At 37.4% G+C, this 22,858-nt stretch overlaps 3 protein-coding genes across 7 annotated transcripts in view; 1 reads left to right on the top strand and 2 right to left on the bottom strand.

Annotated features, from left to right (window-relative positions):
* The window catches only part of LOC131328783 (succinate-semialdehyde dehydrogenase, mitochondrial), a 41,259-nt gene extending 37,491 nt beyond the window's left edge, over positions 1-3,768 (bottom strand). Inside the window, exons 1-3 of the mRNA XM_058361684.1 lie at positions 3,526-3,768; positions 1,729-1,842; positions 984-1,083 (exon numbers count right to left, since the gene is read on the bottom strand). Of these exons, the coding sequence (XP_058217667.1) occupies positions 984-1,083; positions 1,729-1,842; positions 3,526-3,735 (424 nt within the window). The 5' untranslated portion in view covers positions 3,736-3,768. The remainder of the gene's footprint in view (positions 1-983; positions 1,084-1,728; positions 1,843-3,525) is intronic.
* A 4,284-nt stretch (positions 3,769-8,052) lies between these two features.
* Positions 8,053-14,015, top strand: LOC131329070 (ALA-interacting subunit 1). Its single transcript, XM_058362135.1, has 8 exons — positions 8,053-8,393; positions 9,719-9,777; positions 9,862-9,936; positions 10,024-10,137; positions 10,283-10,353; positions 11,966-12,263; positions 12,638-12,927; positions 13,621-14,015. Exons 1-8 carry the CDS (start codon positions 8,306-8,308, stop codon positions 13,673-13,675), a joined length of 1,050 nt encoding a protein of 349 aa, XP_058218118.1. The 5' UTR covers positions 8,053-8,305; the 3' UTR covers positions 13,676-14,015.
* LOC131329069 (uncharacterized) lies at positions 13,756-21,900 on the bottom strand. 5 transcript variants are annotated; one of them, XR_009200609.1, is made up of 8 exons: positions 21,668-21,898; positions 21,179-21,404; positions 20,960-21,094; positions 20,133-20,355; positions 17,800-17,986; positions 16,394-16,578; positions 13,897-14,508; positions 13,756-13,859 (listed from the first exon to the last, which is right to left on the bottom strand). XR_009200609.1 is itself a non-coding variant. In XM_058362132.1 (8 exons), exons 2-8 carry the CDS (start codon positions 21,777-21,779, stop codon positions 14,311-14,313), a joined length of 1,266 nt encoding a protein of 421 aa, XP_058218115.1. In that variant the 5' UTR covers positions 21,780-21,814; positions 21,850-21,889; the 3' UTR covers positions 13,894-14,310. The 5 variants fall into 5 exon arrangements, 4 of the variants coding, with proteins under 4 accessions (XP_058218115.1, XP_058218114.1, XP_058218116.1 ...); XM_058362132.1 differs by lacking the exon at positions 13,756-13,859 and having other exon boundaries at positions 13,894-14,508; positions 21,668-21,814; positions 21,850-21,889; XM_058362131.1 differs by lacking the exon at positions 13,756-13,859 and having other exon boundaries at positions 13,894-14,508.
* Between the last annotated feature and the right edge of the window lie 958 nt (positions 21,901-22,858).

The following is a 22,858-nucleotide window of genomic DNA, read 5'->3' as shown; positions in this document are numbered from 1 at the left end:
GGGCTAAACTCACCGAAATTCAATTCTTGGGACCTTCAACATTTGCAAGTTCTCTTACATCAAAATTATTGGCAGCACAACCTATTACGTAGTCTTGGGTAAAACTCAATCTCAAAAGCTAGCTATTGAAGTGAGGGTGCCCTCACTTATATACCTCATATTACTTTGGTACCGAGGTGGGAATTCGCTTCACACAACCAACACTACTCCTATCGGATCTAGCACAAATATATGACCAATAGAAACTTTTACAATGACCAAATTCCCAACCAAGTATCAGAATAGCAAGAGGGAGGAGCTAATATTCTATAAGTCATCACAATGGACTAGTCAAACCCAAACCATGTGATCCAAATAAATCAACCCATATCAAACTGACAACTGATCATGTCCAAAATCCACAACATGGAAATCCATCAGGTGATTTGGTAATGGATTGATACTACCAACCCTGGCTCCACCTTAACCTGCATGTTCCTTGTCTCACAAGAGAGGAATGAGATACCACAGAAGTGCGATGAGTGAACCCCTAAATACTTGCCTTCTAGGATGTTTCTCCAAAAGTGAATCACCAATGTGTAATTTCAGTAACTTAACACTTTAACAGCTAGGCCAATCCAACGATTCCCTCTAGAACCTCTACAACCTTTCTTCCCAAATTTTGTAAATCCTAAACCTCGACAAGCTTTATTCAGCCCTAACCCCCAATAATAACAATTATAGGCTGCCCTATCCTAAGTTTCTGGTGCTATCTTACATCATTGTCCTACAAAAACATGTACTTATTGGTTCACACATTTCTGGAATTGATCTTTGAGATTTCATGTCCATAATACTTTGACTCGTAGAACCACGGGACAATAATTGTGATGTCACGAGACAAATTAAACTTAAGTTTCTATTGGTTCATCAAAACGAGGCATGGCACATGTCTCCACGTAAGAACGGAAAGATAAAATGTACATTGCAGTAAAGAAGCATACATTTGAATGCATCGTAGGCTGAAGAGATAGCATCATTTGTCTCCTTCCCACCCATGCAAGGGACATTTGCAATAACTTCGCCAGTAGCAGGGTTATGAACCTGCCACACCAAGAGGAATAGGGTTAGTCAGAATAGGCATAGTTGGAGGAAACAATGAAAGAAATTGTCTAGAAGTGAAAAGGGCAAGGGACAAAGAGAGAAAAAGAGTATGAACCAAAGATTATTCCAGCATCTCAACCAAGCAAAGAGATTAAGGTACTATGTGACTTTTCATACAAAATGCAATGTGAATAATGTAAATATGAAGGTAGAACACAATGAGCAGGTGCTTCCAATGGAGAACAATAACTCCGATAATAGGCAAAAGCAGAAAAGTGACATGTTGTGGCCCCATCTACATGAACAATTCTACTGCAATCCCCAGGTCACTTCTTTCTGATTTATGATATATCTCATGTAAAACAGACAAGACCTAGCTGATATCAGCACAATTTGACTGAATATCAATGCGAACAAAAAGAAATATGGACAAAACAAAGGATTAGGTATTGCTGGAGTATCAATCCACTCCCTATTTAATACCCAAATGAAAGAAAAGATCCTTCCAACAACATTTCAGAAAATTTAAATCAAATTTAATACACATGTAGAGCACTAAAACTTAATCCAGCCTACAACTACAGTTTCTGCAAAGATACAAATCAACCATAGCCTATCAGCCTCAAAGGGAAACAAAAGAGAGACCTTAATGGTTTTCCCATCATATGCATCAGTCCATTTTCCCGCAATAAGGCCCTGAGTTCGTAAAAATCCAGAACTATTGAGCCTTGCTGCAACACTTTGTGACTCCATACCAATCTGAAAAGTCCAAACCCATTTGTCAGATACAAAAGCACATTTTGGAAGCGATTGTGGAAGATAAAAAATTATAAGCAGTTTACCATGCAATGGCAGAAACATGAATACAGAGACGATTTTTATGGGTCATAGGCAAACATACTGCACAAGTTACAACACCTGATTCTTTACGATCTTCCAGGTACCTATGTAGCACAGACACTTTGTCCAAGTCCACTTACTGGTGTGGGACACCTTTTGGACACCGACGCTCTTCGGACACATGCTCCACAATCAAATCCGAAGTATCCTATCATACTCAACATTTTTGGTTTGGACAATCCGGGGACACTGTACAAAATGCTCAGACACTTGCAGGACACGCCGAGGGTGTTAAATGAAATAGTTAAGACTTGTTAAATCTTAGAAAAGACTTTCTTCTTTGTGTGACATATGATAGTTTATTGATTATAAAGACACATAGATAATGAAACATTTTTTGTTGGAATACTTTGTGAATGATGTGATGATAAATAAGATTTAAGTTATCATGGACTATGGTGTTACATATTTAGATTTAGGGCCTTTTCTATTCATATGATTGAATACATCAATGTTATTTAAAATGTGTCCCCAGCGTGGCTTGTCCTCTAATACTTTAAAATTTGTGTGTCAGAGTGTCAGTGTCTTGTCGCGTATCTGTGTCAATGCTACATATCCAGGTACCATAAACTGGGGAGGGTGCTGCACCAAATCGCACCATCACTTTTTCTTTCCTCTAAATAAAGTATTATTCCTGTGTGAAAGAAATAAAATAAATGATTTAGTATTTTAGGGTAGAGCGTGGACTTCTGGGTGAATGATACACCCCATCTCCACATTCAGGCGTCAAATCATGGACTAACTAGGTAATAACTCAACCAATTCAATACCACTTGGTATTCAACTAAAGACAAGTTTTCTTCGTCTAAAAACAAAAATAAGCGTTTCCAAAGTTAGGGGAGTGATTTTTAACACTCCCTTTTTGATATCCACACTCCCATTTTTGTCATCTAGTGATAGACGACAAAAAATACACACTTTCAATATTTTAAAAAAAATATGGGAGTGTGGATATCAAAAAAGGGAGTGTGAAAATCATTTCCCAAAAGTTATACCCCAAACTGTAATAATTTTATTTTATGGAAGATCACTGTTTTCTTACAAGAATATCTGAGTTACCGTATCACCAGTGGCGGACCTACAAATCTAACATAGGGAGGGCACACTATGAACGCAAAGATCTATTCCCCGGTCAACCGCAGCAAGATAATACCAATCTTTGAAATTCAATTCTCCACAAAAATTTATGATGCATACTTTCTACAAAAGACAAAAGTACCTAAAATGGACACAAATGCTACTGTCATCATTAGACTTTTTGGAAAACTTTTTTTAATTGACCTGGATAGGTTTCTATGAATGACTTTCTTTTATAAGGATTCAAAAATTCGATTTCAAGGTTTCATTGAACTTGAAAATCTGATTTCAAGACACAGTGTGAACCTGTCTCGATAATTATAAAGCAAGAAGTAAATACTAATAAATAACAGATCCCATCTCCAATCAAATTGCCTCGGTTTTCTGGGCAAGCAAACAGAATATATATAATCCTATAAAAGCTTAAAACTTTCCACAAGAGAGAGAGAGTGAGAGAGAGTGAACCTGTCTGGAGAGTGGAGGAGTAGAGCCAGGGTGGGGTAGCATTGAATCAGTAAAGTGAGAATTAGGGCGACATAGGAGGAGGCGTAAGTTGCGGGTGCCCCTGCTAATCTGGACCATGCGTACAACTGCCATCCTCATCTCCTCCCCGACTGTAAGTTTGTTATAGAGATTTACTCTTCCTTGCTGTGAGATCATTGGGTTATGAATCATCAAAAATGATCAAATCGTGTACTAGCCCACTCACCAAACAATATCCAAACAGCATTCCAAGATAACGATAAAGAGTTAATTACACTGATCTGTCCTGAGGTTTTTTATAATTTCAGAAACCTTCCCAAGGTTTCCAAAAATTATATAGCACTTCTCTTTTACTCCATAAAGTTTCTTATAAAGGTATCCACAATGTTATAATCAAAAATTGATAACCAAAAATTGTCACATCAGCTTTTGATTATTTATTTAAGAGAATACTAATGTTAGCAATGTAGATGTCTATAATGGCACAATCAAAATTGAATAACCAAAACTAATAAAAACTATTTACTAGAAATAGAAAATAGTTTTTGAAACTTTTTTTTGGAAAAAACTATTTACTAAAAATAACAAATTTTTAGTAAATTTTTTTTTTCGAAAATATTGTTCACAAAGAAAGAGAGAAAGGAGAGGAAAAGAGAGATAAAACATTTTTGTATAATGATTGGTGTATTTTATTGAGAATATATTGGGTCTGTTAAATTTAGTTATTGTTAAAAGATTACTAGTTTTGACTATCGAAAACCTAAAATTTGATATTTTCTAAGGAAGTTGTTAAGTGAAATTATAGCATTGTGAGCCATATTTTGCACTAATATTATTAACTTTAAAAACGTTTTACTTTTAATTATAGCATTATGGATACTCTAAGTAGTAGTAAATCTCATATGAGGTTTTTAAAATTTACGGTATTATACATAAATCTCAATTACTTTCTGTTTTGCCTTATTTGGATTAGATTTTGAAAGAAAGAAAAATATCTAACTCAAAAAAACACTTATTATACATATTTCTAATAATTACTCATATTTCATTTTACTCTCTCCAATCATTATTCTCATTCCTCTCTCTATCTCTCCTCACTCATTACCCCTATCTGTAATCATTATCATAATTTCTCTCTCCACTCATTACCCTAAAACCAAACTCAAAAATTTTCAAAATACCATCCAAAAAAACAAGGCAATTATATGTAACCCAACTTCTGTTCCATGTGTTGTTTGATTAGAAATTTAGAATCCTCACCTGAAACCGTTCAAGTCAACAAATATACATGTAATGTAAAGTTCTCGATATTAACTTGACAACACTCCAAATCCTTCCATTGATTGTTCCATTGTTTTGCTCGAGCGGGCCATATTTATACTTCCGTCGAATCCACCCGCAAGTTACATATGCATAAACAAACTCTGCTCAAGTATAATTCTACATTAATATAAACATTCTTGCTGTAATTTCAAAAACTTTTGTTTTTTATGGACGAGTGAATAAAGCACACGAGACCTCAAAATTTTCGTTAATCGTGAGTGCTAAGCCAATCGTTTGAGATTTAAGTAAAAGAATATGACATTGGAATCTTATTTAGGGAGCGAATATATATTCCAATCTTTCTATACCCCGCAATATTTCTTTGACATTGTTTTTGTGATTTGGGGGGTGTTTGGGAGCCTAATTTTTTGCTTTTCATTGTCAACTTTTTGGTTTTTTAACTTTTTGGATTATGGTCAAAATGTATTTTGAATCTGGTAGAGTATTTGGATGATACGTGCAGAATGCATTTTGTAACAGGAGTAGTGTTTGGGAGATATGTGATGAAAATGAATTATGAGTTGATTTTTTACCATATTGCCCTTGATTATTCATTATGGGATATAATGTGTATAAATAATGATTTAATCAATTTTTGTAAAAGTTATATGGTGAAATTGTATTATTCTTGGTTAATTAAAAGTCTCCAACTAAATTTTAATTTTTTTGATAAATAAGATGAAATAACGATAAGTTAAATCCAAGTAACTGCAAAAGAACAAGAACACTTCCAATCATCATTAATTAAAAAAAAAAACCAAATTAAAGTAAAACAAAGAGATAACTAAAATGAGAATATATTCGTACTAACGAGCAATTGACAAATATATTTACAAAGCTATTCGGAGAGGAGTAATTTGACAGCTTATATGCATATTTTTTGTTAGTCTTTCTCCTTCTTCTTTTTTTTTGTTTTTTTTAGTTCTATCAGTTTCACACGTACGCTCTTGCATTAGTTGTTCTTCATTTGTTCTCTAATAAAAATAATCAATCATTTTTTTTTTAAAAAAAACTGATCAATACAAAAATCCCAAAACATAAAGTATCTTCATCAGCTTATATGCAATTTTTTTTTTTAAAGAAAACAACTTGTTGAACTTGCACTGCATGCATTTTCTATTGTTAGACGTGTCATATTTCCAAAATATGCTTAGGGCAAGTTGGTCTTTTCATCTTCAATAAAAAAGAGAAGTAGAAAATGAGAATGGGAAAAACTCCTATCCCCCTTCTTTTGGCTTCTCTTCTCGAAAGCAAGAATCCAAGAATGAGTTTTGCCATAACTCATTCTGGGTTACTCCTTCCAAACAACCAAAAGGAGAAAAGCTAAAAATAAAAATGCAAAAAAGAGGGATCTAAACACCCCCTTGATGCTTACATTAAAGCACCATCACGCATGTACCCAACCCGCAATCTTGTTTGGGCACCACCACACATGATGGCAGACACATTTTAGCATGGGGACAAGATCACATCTATGTTTTTTTACTCACCAAACCTCTCCAAAAGATCTATTTTGGGGTCTTATTGTGGGTCTGCACATTGTTCCGAAGCGTTCATCACAGTATTCTTGCTGAGAATAGTATATCTGTAAAAAAACCAACTTGTAGGTAGTCGGTAAATACATGAACAGTGTATAAACTGGCCGTTCACCTGATTTTGAACACAAATTGTCTATTTTATATAATTTATTTTTGTGTTAATAGATTATTGGTTTTTTTTTGGGCAAATTATAGTTACCCCCTCTAACTAACCCTCGCGTAAACTTACCCCCTATAACTTTTTTTTTGGCACTTAACCCCCTCAAACTAACTGAAATTCAAACGGTCATAACTTCTTCGTCCAAAATCGAAAATATGAAAATTATATATCGATTTCGAGGTCTTGAAGTCAGCATCACATCACAATTCAAAGTACACAGAAAGTTATGATCAAAACGGTCTTTCTGTCTACCAGCCTTTACTCTTTTGATTATAACTTTCTGTCTGCTTTGAATCGTGATGTGATTTTGGTGTCATTAGAAAGCTGACTTCAAGACCTCAAAATCGATATATAATTTGCATATTTTCGATTTTGGACGAAGAAGTTATGACCGTTTGAATTTCAGTTAGTTTAAAGGGATTAAGTGCCAAAAAAAAAAGTTAGAGGGGGTAAGTGTACGCGAGGGTTAGTTGGAGGGGGGTAACTATAATTTTCCCTTTTTTTTTATACTATATATTATATATAACAATATTAAAATGTTCTCAGCAAGAAATACGTTTTAGATCACTCAGGGCCTGTGGCAACAATTAGGAAAAAATAAAAAATGAAAGCGACTTCTCTTGAGGCAGGATTGCACACCCCGTGCAGTTTGGCTCCTTTCGATTCCATTTTTTGTTCATTTCACTGATTAAATCAGTTCAAATTGCAAAACTCGTTTGTGTCTAAGAGTCGTGTAAATAATAAATTCAATCTAAGCCTAAATAGTAATCAACTATACCCATCTCATTTTGCCTCCATGTAAGCGTATTCTGATCAAATTATCATTTAAAAATTGGATTGATTTCATTTCTCACGTGACTGTTGTAATTAAGAACCTTTTTACAATGTGAACAGATTCGATGGTCATGGTTAAAAGGGAGGTTTAGTCAAAAATCACTAATATTTATATTTTTTGAGCTAAAGGACAAACACATTTTGTAATCAAATATAAGAACAAATGCATTCTATAAAATTGTCTAAAATCTTAGAGTATCCTATGAAAGTACCTAAAACTCTAGGGTGCTCTATAAAAGTGCCTAAAACCTTAGGTTACCTAATATATGAAAGTGCCTAAAATCTCATGATACCCTATGAAAGTGCTTAAATTATTAAAATCCTATAATAATAAAGTGCATGCTTAAACTTTATGAAAATGTCTAAATATGTTTTGATCTTATAATTAAAAAACTAAAAAAATTTGAAGGACGCTGAAAGTTATTTTGTGAAACAGAAATGCTACGGGTACAGCAGTCCTGCATAGACTCCTTTTGTGCCCGCTTCGGATCCTGCAAAGATGATCGGAGCCGCTCATTTTGTTCAAAATATTTCGTTTAGGGTCCTCGTAAAAAATCTCCTCAATCCGATATTGAAAAGGGTGTTTACGAATTATCCAATTTTGTTTCATCTTTGCAGGACCAGAGACGGGCACAAAACGAGTCTGTGCGAGACTGCTGGTATCGTTCTTTGTGAAATCGGAACAAACTGAACAGCACATTTACCCCAACGGCAGAAAAGCTTCCAAAAGTTCTAGTTGGGAAGAGTTTTGGTGGAATGGACGGGTACGGAGGTGCGCTTAAACCTTTATTTGCACGACAAGCCCTTTTTATCATCTTCCTCAGAATTTGATCAGTTCTCTTCTCCCTCTTGCGAGACTTGAGTTACTTTTTCCTCAGTGGTTGGCGCATAAAGCAAAATCATTCCAATGAGTTGGAACGCTCCATCATCGAGCTCCGGAGGCGCTGGATCCACCGATGTCTCAGCACCAAGAACAATTTCCAAGCGCCCCAAATGTCAGTTTCTCAGTCTCCCCCTCAATATTCAACTTCTTTACTTTCCTCCCTCTCTCTCTCTCTCTCTCTCTCTCTTATATCCTTGATTACAAGATTGATTTGTGTTTGTTCTGCTGTGATGCACTGGCTAGATGAGCAGCGTGTGTGCTTTGTCCAATATTTGTACACATATGATAATCTGATGATATTTAAGTTTGGAATTTATCGCCTTCTAGTATATTGTACCACTCATCGTTAAAATACGTATAGTCTACATTCTTCTACTGTTCAGTTACTTGTATTGTTGCAAAGTGGCAGGGAGTCATCGTTGAATAGTTAACTAATTTTTTTTGAACGGCGTTGAGTAGTTAACTATGGCTACGAACAAATGCATTCAAAAGGAAATCTCGTTTTTCTCTTAACTGCGTACACAGTTTAGGGTTTGTGGTTTGGGTATTCAATTTGCACATGCAGATGACGGGCAAAGAAACAGATGATTGGACGGCAACTGTACGAGTTTGTGGTTTCAGCGCAGATGGACTGGCAAGCTTCCATAAGTTATTTGTTTTGGGTAGGCGTTGGACTAGAAAGCTTCAGCCTGATTAATATCACTGTAGCTGGTGTGGCCACATGCAATGTGGGCAACTAAACGTTTTCGTGTGAATGGGTGATGAATCCCAGTTGAAGCGGTCAGAAGGGACAGTAGAAAGGCCAAATGAAGAATGTTGATTGATGCCGTGAGATTGGATGACTTCCTTGGACTTAAGAAGGATGTCGCTTCAAAGAGAGTCCAGTTTGATGTTTTATTTATGTAGTTGAGGCTAAGTGACTGCAATAAATATTTGATTAGAAACTATTTTTAGTTGAATAACAGCTAATCGGTAGCGAGACATACTAAATTGAAGATTATCAGTCAAATCTTTATAGATAAAGTCAATATCAGCAGACGGCTTTGAGCTAACCTACCTATTTGGTTATGCTACATTACTAATCCCCATGAAAATTTGACAACGAGTAGGCTTAAGCATAGTTTGGTATGTAGTTTCCTGAGTATTAATATTGCCATGACATTTATATTGCTTTCCATTAAATCCTTAATAATGCCTTTGGGCTGATCTTTTTTTTTTTTTTTTGCTGGACTTAGCTTCCCTCTTATCTTGTTGTACCATGAACTCTACATTCTCGTGGGTGCACAAAAGCACTAAAACTTATAGTTCTCTGGTTGTGTGTTTGGGTGAGGGAAATACCATGAGTGGTGACCTTGCTGTCTAGTTTGCTCTTTCAGTTGTTCTGACTTCTGTGTTTGAAAGATAGTCATCCGGTTTAACTCTTGTGTTCCCCTGTAGATTCGAAGTTTACTCAACAGGAACTTCCAGCTTGCAAGCCGATTCTTACACCGAGATGGGTGAGTTGCTTTTCATTTATTCTGCAAATTTATTTGTTGTATAGTCATTGTTGTTGAAGTAGGCCTCTTTAATTTTCTGTGCAGGTGATTTCAACGTTCATGCTTATTAGCATTGTCTTCATTCCCATTGGGGTTGCCTCCCTGTTTGCTTCCCAGGATGTATGCTCAAGACCGGACAAGCTCTAGTATTTGCTTTTTCTTGTCTTTCTTATGTCTTTGACTTGGAAGTCACTTTCCTTGCATTAGGTGGTTGAGATTGTCGACAGGTATGAAACTGATTGCATACCACCAGCCTCAAGAAGCGATAAGGTTAAATACATACAGAGCATTGAGGATAAAACCTGCAACAGGACACTGACGGTATGCTTTCACCTCATCATTCACTATCTCCATCCTTTGTGTTATTTTGTAAACTAAATCAGGTTCTGATCTAGCTATGCAACAAGAATAACATCATTCTGGGGTGTGTGGATGGTGAATTATTTTAAATTTCAAATATGTTTAGGTGCCAAAGCATATGAAGCAGCCTATTTATGTTTATTATCAGCTTGACAACTTCTACCAGAATCATCGCAGGTATTTGTAACTTGTCATCGTCATTTATATCAAATCAAAATTTTATAATGAAAGGTTCGATTTCATACACCATTTCCACTGTATCAGTTGTCGTTCAGTATTTATCATTCTGTAATTGTAGAACCAATGGTAGAGTCTACAGAAAAATTCAAGTGGATCTCGGAGCATGGTGGTTTTGTGACGAGGTCGTCAAATGGTGCTGAAAATAGGCATTGCTAAATCTTTTGCGGTGTTCTGAGAAGTTAGTGGTCCTAGTGGACCTCTGTGGTTTTAGGCCTGTTTGTTTTGGAACATTCTGGTGATTTTTATTCTTTCTGGGTGGGGGTAGCAGTTATTACTATTGAGTAAAAGGTCATAAAAGTGGTTCACCTCCTGATAATGGGAGGATGGTTTTATCCTTCTGATTTTTCTGTACATGGTAAACTGATGATGGTTGCGGTATATGCCGTTACTATATATCGAAATGAAATATGATAAGATTGGACTGTTAAAACTCTTGTATCACTATTTGTTGTAGTATCTATCTATACGGTTTGTTTTAAATGTGCAGGAGTTAAATTTGGCAGTTTTTTTTTGAGATTTTCTTGAAAATTTCTTCTGTGACAAAAGAATCAGAGAAGGGCAATCCGAATCTCATCTGAACTGCAGGAATAACTGGCTAGGTCATGCCACTAGTTGCCATTCTCCAGAAGGGATGGGTGCCAACCCTTTAGGTTATTTCTCGTTTGTTCGCAATGCCTTTTTTTTTTCCAGGGTAATACGTGTCTTCAGAACTGGCCGGAACCATGGGAAGACCCATTTCTAATATAACATAAGTTACATAACTAAACCATATCAAACTGATATTTCGTATCCTGATCAATATGTCACTCATTTTTTGACATTCTTGTCCGTCTTATGAAACACTTGACTTGAAAACTGGGTAACTTTCATTTGCGAGGCAGGTAGCATTTCCCCCCTCCTCATTCCTCCATTGGTGGCCCTCCTCCTGACTTGTCCTTGTCACTATCAGAGACTCAGAGTATAGATTAACTAGCCCTTTTCCACATTGAGATGGCTCTCACTGTAGATATACACAATCTCACGTAGTCCTAACCATGCTCAAATTCAAAACATGGGCCTGATCGTTACCATAATGGTCGTTGACCGACAAGAGGGAACTAAGATGCCTATAATAGGCTTATGCATGTACTGCATTTCTCTGTGCTCTGTATGCACTAGCATTTTAATGCTCATAAGATCTTGCAGTTACAGTACTTTTTTTATCCACAATCGTCAACTCTAGTTCCTTAATTTTTTTATAAGTACTTTCCATTAAAAAGCTCAAAACTCATACATCCTCAAGGGGCATACCCCAGTAACCCCAGTAAAACAGGAGAAAAACAAACCTCCCTACCAGACACAACACACCAGAAAAAAAAAAATACAAAAGCAAAACGGAGCCCAACACCAGAGACAAATTTGTGCTAAGAAAAGATACAAGCAGGCAAACTCCAAAACATGATAGTTTATTCTCGTTTTATGTCCGAGACAACTGGATAATTGTTTTTTCATTAAGTGAATTTTATCTTTGAAAGTAGTGTTGGCTTCATGTGATGGTCTCCTTTTCCAGGTATGTGAAGAGCCGGAGTGATGGACAGTTGAAATACGTTAGTAGTGAGAATGAGACACAAGATTGTAAACCTGAAGATGTTGCAAGCGGCATGTCGATTGTGCCTTGCGGTCTCATAGCTTGGAGTTTATTTAATGATACGTTTAATTTTTCCCTCAACAACCAGCAATTGGCAGTCAACAAGAAGGGCATCTCATGGAAGAGTGATAGGGAACACAAGTTTGGAAAAAATGTCTACCCTAAAAACTTTCAGAGTGGAACTCTTGTAGGGGGTGCACAGCTCGATTCATCTATTCCAGTAAGTCCTTGAGCTTAAAGCATCTTACATAAAGGATTGTGAAAGGAAGCTTCCAGTCTCGCAAACATAACAGTTGGGGCGCTTGCATATTCTGATGCAATGCTTATGTGGGGAGCAAAAATAAGTCTTGTTTCTGCTCTAAGTTCTTCAAAAGTTCCGTCATTTATTCATTTATTTTTATGTTATAAGAAGCCAATCATATTAGTGATCCTCATATGTAAACTAAGTAACTTGCGCATTCTTCATTTAATATATCACACATGCTTTTTTGTGGGGATGTGGAATAATTAGAAATCAGGTATCTCAATTGAAGTTGTTTTCATTTTTGAGGACGATCCCAATCTGAGATTATTATTTTTATTTGTTGGTGTCAGTTGAGTGAACAGGAGGACCTGATTGTTTGGATGAGAACTGCAGCTCTGCCAACCTTTAGGAAGTTGTATGGGAAGATAGAGGTGGATCTGCAGGAAAATGAACAGATTCAGGTGACATTGGGGAACAATTATAACACCTATAGTTTCAATGGCAAAAAGAAGCTTGTTCTCTCTACCACAACCTGGCTTGGTGGAAAGAATGACTTTCTTGGCATTGCTTACCTCGCTGTTGGTGGGTTATGCTTCTTTCTGGCTATGGCTTTCACTATTGTGTATCTATTTAAGCCAAGGTGAATTCTTTTTACCCACATCTACCTTGCCTGTTCTCGTTATGCTGACGGCTTGTACCAATCGGTCTACGAGTCCATCTATGGTACACAATTTTTTTTGTGTATGGTACCCAAAAATTCACTTTAGTGGTAAGTATTCTACATTGAGTGGTAAGTATTTCATAAGAAGTGGTAAGTATTCCACATTGAGTGATAAGTATTCCACATTGAGCGATAAGTATTATACATCAGGAATACTTGCCACTTAATGTGGAATACTTACCACTCCTTATTGAATACTTATCACTAAAATGACTTTTTAGGCACCATACACCAAAAAGTGTTTTGTGTACCATAGAAAAATTCGTCAGTCTATAAATTGAGTCTCTGTCTTTGCCAAGTAAAACTGTGGTTTGCACACAAAGCGAGAGACATATTGGGGAGGCAATGAAAAAAACTTTACTCCCAATGCTGCCTCTGGCTGAGAAGTAGTTTCCAAATTTTGTTTATACTTTCTTTTTGTTATTTGCTTCTCAGTGACACGGTTTTCTTTGGCATTGAGGGCTGGCTACTTTGGCTAAATGGTTCTCTTTTTATATTGGTAACAGAAATGTGTAGATTTATGTTTCGGACAACTACGGCAGCCTATTATTTGTATTGTGCTTCTTCTCGTTATCACAGCTAAAATGACAATTTGAAACTAATTTCTCTCAGGCGACTTGGAGATCCTACCTACTTGTCATGGAACCGGAACCCAGGTGGTCATTAAGCAACCTTCCGAAACTTTTTTAGCGGCTTGGCATAGCACTCATTTTAGTGGATGTAGTTTCAAGTGAACAATGTTATGAGCTATGAAATGATGAGCTCATAACATTGTAGTTGTATGGAAATTGAATTGTGGTTTCTGTAGGGTATCAGAAAACTTTGCTTTAAGCTACTCCATGCTTGGACTACTATAAATTGCTTTAAGCTACTCCATGCTTGGACTACTATAAAACAGGGTAATGAATCAATTACCATTACCAGAACCTGTATACAATCTCATGAATATTTGGCAAAGTATTCTTGTAAAATACATACTGATGGGTAATTTAAGATTGCCCCAAGCATGATCTACTGGCCACACATTCTAAATTTCTTTGCATGGTTACTAATTTAGTCCACTGATGCACAAAGGAGAAGTGAGAAGTTTCTTGTGGTGGGTTGGATGGCATAGGTGGTTGACAATTTTCATAGCACTCTAAGCAAGATATTGGAAAGGTAAGCCCCTTCCGGATACGACGGATCAATAGGATGATCACAAGCTGCTCCAGCCTGACGTATAATTGTCACTTTCCTCCCAACACTTGATGCAGCAGCCTGGCCAAAGCAAACTATGAATCAGAATTGTACATTAAACAAAGACTAGCTAATTGTCAATTTGTCATCATAAAGAGCTTGTTTTCGGTGGTAGCAGTCACATGCCTGAAGTACATGCAAGTAGGTTCCACTTTGGGTCATAGCTCCAGAGCATGAGCAAGTCATAAGAAGACCGCCCTTTTTCGTTAACCGCATCGCCAACGAGTATAAATTTCTGTACATGCCAGATGCACTTTGTAGAACCTGAATTAGTTGACGCAACCAAATAAGCAAGAGCAAGAACCACAAAGAAGTAAGACAGAGAAGCATAGTTATTGATGGTTATTTTATTCCTCAAACAAGATTAACCAAATTCCATCTCTTCGTAACAAATTGGAATGACAAAGGATGAAATTCCAAGCAAGAAATAACATGAAAACCTCCCCGCAAGCATTGTACTTGGATTCTTGATGAGGAAGATGTCACACGACATCTCCCTGATCTAGACTCCACAATCAAAGTTGCGAGCGCATCAATTAAACTCAATGTTCAGCTATGTTAAGCATACACGGTCAAGTCAACATAATCAATTAATGTCAGAGATGAGGGGAAAAAACTAAATACTACAGTGCATGAAAACAGCTTAAAACCTATAAATCAGTGCTGACCGCTAGCAACTGGCCACGGATATGAATCGTTCAGCATCAAACAGAATACATTTGTTCGAAAATAAAACACCCACATCGTACTAGTTTAGCTACTTGTATGCGCCAGTCTAGAACAAACATAATGGAAGGGAGGGGGCTCCATGGCAAATGAGAAATGTCATTCAATTATATTCATGTACAAGCACATAACCAATAGTTTAGCATGACGCCAGATCTAAGAATGACAAGTGTGAATGTTTTATCGCCTATGAGGAAAGAATCTTGCAGATACAATAAGTGATCTTAACCATTCTAAAATATTATTTGATTTGTGCAAAATGAAGCATATTCACATGAGCTCCTAGGGGGTTCTTTTCCTTCATAAAAAGGTAACATCGTAAAGCAGTACCTTCGTACATGCTGAACAAAAATGCATCTAAAAGTTTATAAGCATTTGGACCTGGGTTGACTCAGAGGCATTGGCGTTTAAAAGTGATTTGAAATACATAAATTGATGAACCCAATGTGCACAATTATGAGGGCAAAACACCAGTAAACCTAACTAAAGTTACCATAGGATTTAGGGACTTTGTTTAGCGTACAATAAATTAAAAAGGAAATCATTGCTACTATAAGGTTGGTGACCAGATGGCAGACGGATCACCATCTTGATTCTTGAAGGTTGAGGCTTCAAAACAAACAGTTCGTATGTGAATAGTATCCTTTTGAGGTTTCATCAACATAAATAAGGAAGATTGTCTTCATGAGTCGTCTTCTTAGAGCAAAAGCCAATTGAAACAAGAGGTCAACATAGTTGACGTGTTAGCTTGATAACAAGCCCAAGCGAACTGACTTAACAGAGCACTTAATGGACAAACATATCTAAGAGCTACCATGTGAAAGTAAAAGACTTTGCACTTAATGGATAAACATATCTAAGAGTCAAAATCTCCGCTTCCAGACTGAATGGCCCCAAAGCAATCTCCCAATTCAGGACAAGTTAAATCATGTTAAGTGCATTTTTTTCGTCAAGAAGTTGAACCTAACACAATTGAAGAACCCGTAGGACGTGCTTGATACCAGGATTATAGCCCCTGGGGTAAGCCGAATGGCAGGGTGTGCTCTTCGAACTATACTAAAGGGAGGTTGTCCTGGTTATCTAATACAGGGACTCAAAAGTTCTCGTTTGATTTGCATATCCAAGGTTTGTTTCTCTTAGTAAGGGTGCGCTCCACTCCGTATCCCTCCTTACCCCATGCCCATTCTAAAACGGGGGGCGGGATTAATTTCGAGCCAAATTTTGTCCTGGGATTGGATGTCCCAATACCAAGAATCCCCTCCCTACTAAACAATTCCTGCAACCAGACATGCTTTTAGTACACACATGCTATCCTATACTGTAGTGGCAGTTCCCAAACTGGGTATTAGAGCATCGCCAACGAAAAATCCAAGCTGAAACACCAGAGTTTGAAGAAATCAACAGCACAAATTATCCATTTTACCTTTCTCCGAGGTGCTAGTTTAGGGGGATCCACGATAACAAGGTCCCATGTTTCATTCCTAGAAAAAGCATCCTTCATAAAATCAGCTGCGTCTCGTCTTAAAAACGAAATTCCCCCCGGATCCAGCTCGTTCAGAATAACATTTTCCCTGGCTAGCTCCAAAGCAGGCACTGATGAATCAACACCTGTCACCAGAAAGGGGATAGAGCTAACCTATATAGAAGTCTGAAATGTTAGCCAAGACTATGTTAACTGTAATTCTGTAAAAAAAACTCTGTTCTAAGCAACCCTACACAATGGGCAGTTTCAGATGCACCTTCAAGGCAAAACGGAGGTGAAGGTGGATACAATATGAAGCCTCAAGTGAAAATAAATATGCGTCCCTGCACCTTCCCCTCCCGAGGGTGGCCAGAAATACCACTCAAGCTAATACTGGTGGCTAGAATTTGCAGGAATGAGTCACGAGGATACTTTGAGTAAAAGACTTCTCCATGGACATCCAATAGCTTTTCACACTTCTCACAAGCCGTACACGCTATTCGTTTCTCCAATGATTGTTCTTTTCCCTTTTAGTATTTGAGGTTTGTTTGAGAGAAAACTGTTTAACAATTCTAAGCTGTAACATTAGCGATGAACATCTAACATTGTAGCATTTTGTTGATAGCAATCTTCATATTGCAACTTTTTGACAGTTCACCTAAACTCAAGTTTTATGATTAAGTTGCAAAACAAGATCATTGTAAAAGCTTTCTATTACCTGTCCTGTTATTTACAACACGTTTCACATTTTGATGTCACTTGTAACATGGTGAGCCAAAAGACAGAAAGTCGGACATAAAGTTGGACCATGTCTATTTTACACATTCTTGGTTAGTCTTAATCCCAAAAAGTAGTTGTTGAAGTGAGGTGCCCTCAAGCTTATATAGTGCATATTATTTTCGTACTCCGATGTGGGACTTCGGCACAGATATTACATAGCTAGTAAGTTTCTCATCCAAAATCATCCAATTTGGTTAACCAAGGGGAAAATTCCCATTTAGCTTAACATAGAAGTTACAAAGTTGTAGAATACTGTCAATATCATAGATTTAAATATTTTCTCCCTCATTTCTCGAACCTTACTCTGAATTTTACTTAGCAAGTTGGTTTTTGAAAATTTAACGCGGGATTTTAATTCCTTTTTCGGTAAAAGGGTAAATCTCAATGAAAAGAAGGCTAGTTATCTCTTATCTTTATTTACCTTCAACTCACACAGGCTTCCAACTAATGTTCATCCCAAAAATGTGAGTAAAGTTGGTGAGTTTCAACTTTCAACCATGCCCCTTCCAGATTTACAAGAAATATAATCATTATTGGACTTAATATCGCTGGCAGTGACTGATACCAATATAGTGATGAATGTATACCAGTGACATTTCTAGCACCACCACGTGCTGCGTTCATAGCAAAACCGCCACTATAGCAGTACATATCAAGGACTCTCTGTCCTTCTGAAATTGTGGCTATGAACTGACGGTTTTCACGCTGATCAGCATAAAATCCTGTCTTCTGGCCCTCCAATGAGATCAAATAAGAAATCCCGTTTTCCTTAACCTGTCACAAAGAAATTACAAGGTGTAACAAAATGCAATCTTAGCCTTGAAAAGGATTGTTCGTAATCAATTTGAGGTGCGTAAAAAGCTAAAAAAATCTACTTACAGAATCAGTGTCCGTATCATAACTAAAAAAGAGCATACTATTTCAGAATCATTCCATAACCATCTCATTGAATTATGGGGATATATCACAATGGAGAAGGAAGGACCTTAAACCAAACCAAACCAAACCAAGCCTTATGTCCCAATAAATTGGAATCGGCTACATGAATCCTTTTTCTCCATTGAGCTCTGTCAAGGAAAAACCTTCCACGAAGAATTTAGCCTGGAGAGAGAATGCATACAGAAATAGCACTCATTGTACGCAACGGATTGGTTGTTTAGGATGTAAGAGGTTGGCCCACCTTGACTAATTACTACCCCCAAGAGTCTGGGTAGTCTCTCCCCTCATTGCAAATTGCTTTTGAGTTGAACACTTTAACATGGTATCAGAACTAATCTTTCAAAGCCTTTTGGACAAGACTTTCTTGAGTGTTTTGCCCCACCATTTGTGCCTGAAGTGCACCTTGTTTCCTTGTGATTACTAGTGCACCTTGTTTCCTTGTGATTACTATGTCATGAATACTTTGTTAGAAACTACTAGTATATCAAGACAATCCTTACGAATATAGCTACTTGTGTGAGTATTTTACGATTAAGAAGCACACCTCTCTTTGATCGCATATAAATCTACTACAACTATGAGATACACACATTTAAAAAAAAAAAACAAAAAAACTTCTCTTTTGCCTATCTCTGTCCGATGAGTGATTCCAAAAGCTTTTATTTGTTGGTGTGTACTAGTTCGAGTAAGCTTTGAATGAGCCCTTCTTGATGAAAATCAACGCAATTGTTCTGTCTCAAAATATCCCCGGCTAATTCTGGTCATTCAATAGATAAAACTTTGAGGAATAACTAATAGATATCCACGAGCCAGTCAGGGGTTGCACACGCGGGGGATTATTGGAGCTTGTTCCACATTGATTGATCATCGATTATTACCTCCCAAACTAGTATATGAGTCTAAACAGCCTCTCCACTCATTGTCAAATGGTTTCGAGTCAGACGTTTCAACAGAAGCACAGACTAAACTAGTAATAAGGTGATTGATGTACAATCTTTTCATAGATCTGGTACAAGTCAAACGGTCAATGAATTGCCTGTTTAATTTATCTTCAAAAGTCCTCAATCTCAAAGTCTACCGTTACGATTGCAAAATGTTGGACCTGGTACCAAACTGATGCAACTCAATCGTACAAGTTGCTCAAAATAGGAGCATAAGAAGAACAGAACACTTCAAACAGCCAGAAAATAACAACCTCCAAATTTGTTACCAATTCTATCTCTTCCTAGCTCCCCTTGATTTTCCAATGGAGTTTACTAGCCACAACACATTCATTGCTCCCCTAATTATTTATTTATTTTTTTGGCCCCAGCTCTTGGAATTATTTGCCTAATCCTGGAATTTTTCTGTCACTGCAGTCTTTAGCATCTCCAGAAAATCTATGAATGGTTTAAAAAGAGTTGACATTTTCAGCTTCATTCCTTCACAATTTCGCACCCAATCAAGAAAGAAAAATGAGTATAGGAATATCGAGCATGCAGATTCTTGTTTTTTGATAGCTTAGTTGTCCGAGCATGCAGATTCTTGTTAATACGCTAATTTTGATAAGATGTCCCTTTACCGGTTTTCTCTACACCAGGTTCAATAAGTTGGTATTGCGGATTTTCTGCAATTTATCATGCTTGAGTTTGATAGAATTCACTTACCTAAACCAACTGGCAGAAATGATGCAAGAAGGAACTGCAGGGAACTCTATACAACAATATGTGAACTGTAAAGATTAGAGACAGGGACGATACCCATAAGGCCCATATCAAAGACAAGTAGTAAATAACTAAATATAAGTTAGAAATGTCTCTAATTATTCCTAAACTTTGGTCATGGTGTTTCATCCACTTACTGAACGGGTTTCTCATCATAGAATATGGTATCTAATGTCAGAAACAACCATGGAAGTACTAGTGTTCTGGCAATTGAACAGGGGTGTACGATCACATTAGTGATCTAAAGACAAACAAATTTGTTTCAAGAGGTATTTTACCTTTACCCGTGCAGGAGTCGTCAGAGAAGATACTTCCTCCGAGTTTGATAAATTCATTCCTTCTTCTTTTAAGAACTCAATGGAGGGTCTCCAGCTTAGATAATTGATTCCATCCAAACTACTTATGCAAGTTTTTATTTGTGGCTTGTACTTCTCGACCCAAGCTGCAGATGATGCAATTACAGCTGAATCCCCGAAGACATCAACAACAAGGCCTGACAACCTGCATCAAAGGCAAAAGTAAACTGAAGAAATTAAGCAAGTAGCTTGTGCGTAAGGATTGAGAATAAAAGGAAGCTCAAGGAATTGACTGATGCATAAAACAAAAGTGCACCAAAAGCTGTTCTCCGCCTTCCCTCTTGCAGAAACTTGAAATTTGCATATCCAGAGTACGAGTGTAAATTTTGCTTGTTGGTTTATGTTCTCTCTCAATATGTGGCTGTCGCAAAGTTAAGCGCAAGATATAGTTGGTATACCAAATGTCATCTAGTGGTTGGAAATAAAAATACAGTAGCTGGTGTAACCTTGACATTCAACCGGTTCGGCATAAGCATATTGCACCTGGGTAACTATGCAACATAAAATCAGTAAGCTAGTACTACTATTTAAAGTAACTACAACTTTACTAAGTTCAATGCGTGATCTTGTACACCGAAAATCCAGGTTCATTGGAAAGGAGGAGAGTTGCATCAGCTGACTACCAATTCTAACAGAACCCTTAATAAATAAATAAAACGACTACAGAGGAGCTATGCGGTAGAGGGTGTCATTCCTGCTGCCATCCTCTTTTGGACTAAGGAGTGTAGATAAATGGAAAATCAACATACCTGTCTCCTTCACTGTTAACGAGACGGTAAGCATTCGTATGGGCAGATGGCAGCCCCAAACACCTACGCAACTGAGTTGCAGCGTGAATTCTTACTTCAAGCAGATTCTCCATGCTCAATGCACAAGAAGGATCTCTGTATTTTTTAGGCTAGTAAGTTAATTCGCCCTGAGCATATTTAAGAGAGAATCACATATCATAGATTTACGGTCGTAAGTACCTCACTACTTCCTCTTCTAGCTGCATGAGCCGAACACAGTACATAGAAGTAGAGTTGTACAAGCCCCAACCAATTGGTTTCTCCGTCCCATCAGCCACAAGCACGATATCCCCGGTCCTGGGTGGCGGTCTTCCAATTATCCGATCGACAGCCCCGCTGTAAACCATCGGACTTCCATCCTTGAAGAGTCGTGTCTTCCCCTTCTTTAGAACAACCTTACCAATACCTACCAAGCCAACTCCAGTCATCAGCCAACAAGAAGCATACCTAGGGCCTAAAAATATTACAGTCTAACCATTGTTATCAAATATGGCTTCTTGAACACCACAAGTTCAAGTCAGTTACAACAAAATGCTTTGCAAGAGTAACTACACAAACCAGGTTTATCAAAATGAAAAATGAGGCATTCACATGAATAGACTGTTGGCGAGCATATGTGCGAATATGATATGGTTCGAGAGAGAGAGAGAGAGAGAGAGAGAGAGAAACCTTTGTGATGGTTTGAAGCGATGTCGTGAAGAAGGTTAGCGGTGGTGGTAGTGGTAGGAGGCAATGATGGAAGAGATAGACACTTGATCAGCCGCCCTGAAGGAACCACCATTGAATTCTTTTATCCCACTCACTCTGCACCCACTGCGCCCGCGCCCCTTCTGTTACTTTGAGAGAGAGAGAGAGAGAGATGCAAATGGAGGATTGAGAAGGAGAGGTGATGCTTGGTGTTTGGAGGCTGCATTATGACGTAGGAGTATTTGTTTTGAACGAGGGCAGAGCGTAATTCTAAATACCAACTCACCTAGTCAATTATTAACTAGGAAGAGGCCTACGTAATTGAGGCCTAAATAATTACTGACCAGGGAGAGGCACAGCAGTATTTGTTTGGTGCGGGTTCTCCTTCAAGCGGGGGAGGAGTGTGTTTGTTTGGCTACACATGTATAGGAACAGTGCTATACGCATAGATTTTCGCAAATAGACAGTGCGTACAGATGAACTTTGAACCCGTTTTGGGTTTCATAAAGATGATCGAAGCCGCTCATTTTGTTCAAAAAATCTTGTTTAAGGTCATCGGAAAAAATCAGCTAATTTGGATATCGGTAAAAGGGTTTACGAAACACCCAACTTTGTTTCAGAAAATAGCCTGTTTTTTGAAGCAAAGTTGGGTGTTTCGTAAACCCCCTTACGAATATTCAAATCAGCTGATTTTGCATGGGGATCTTAATCAAGATGTTTTGAACAAAATAAACGGCTCCGATCATCTTTGCAAGATTCAAAACGGATCCAAAGTCCATATGTACGCACTGTCTTTTTTAAAAAATCTATGTCGGTAGCAGTCCCGGAGTCGAGCATGCGGATTTGCAGTCCTTGTTATAGCACTACCACCAATAAGTCTGATTACACTACATCCATTCACTACATCATTCATTATATTTTTTTGTCTCACAAAAATACAAAAAATGTTCATAAATTTTAAAATAATATCTTATGGGGCCATGTAAAAAATCAGCTTTAATAAATATTGGTAAGTATTATTTCTGGATTCGTAGGGGCGACACTGTGCAGTTGAGCCCTACAAATCCAGAAATAATACTTATCAATATCCGTTAGAATTGATTTTTTATAACGTCCCATAAAATATTATTTTAAAATTTATGGACATTTTTTTTGTATTTTTGTGAAACCCGA

The sequence above is a fragment of the Rhododendron vialii genome, chromosome 6a (assembly GCF_030253575.1).
Source record: "Rhododendron vialii isolate Sample 1 chromosome 6a, ASM3025357v1".
NCBI lineage: Eukaryota > Viridiplantae > Streptophyta > Magnoliopsida > Ericales > Ericaceae > Rhododendron > Rhododendron vialii.
Note: the sequence above shows the minus strand (reverse complement) of the source record. Positions and strands in the feature narration are given on the sequence as shown.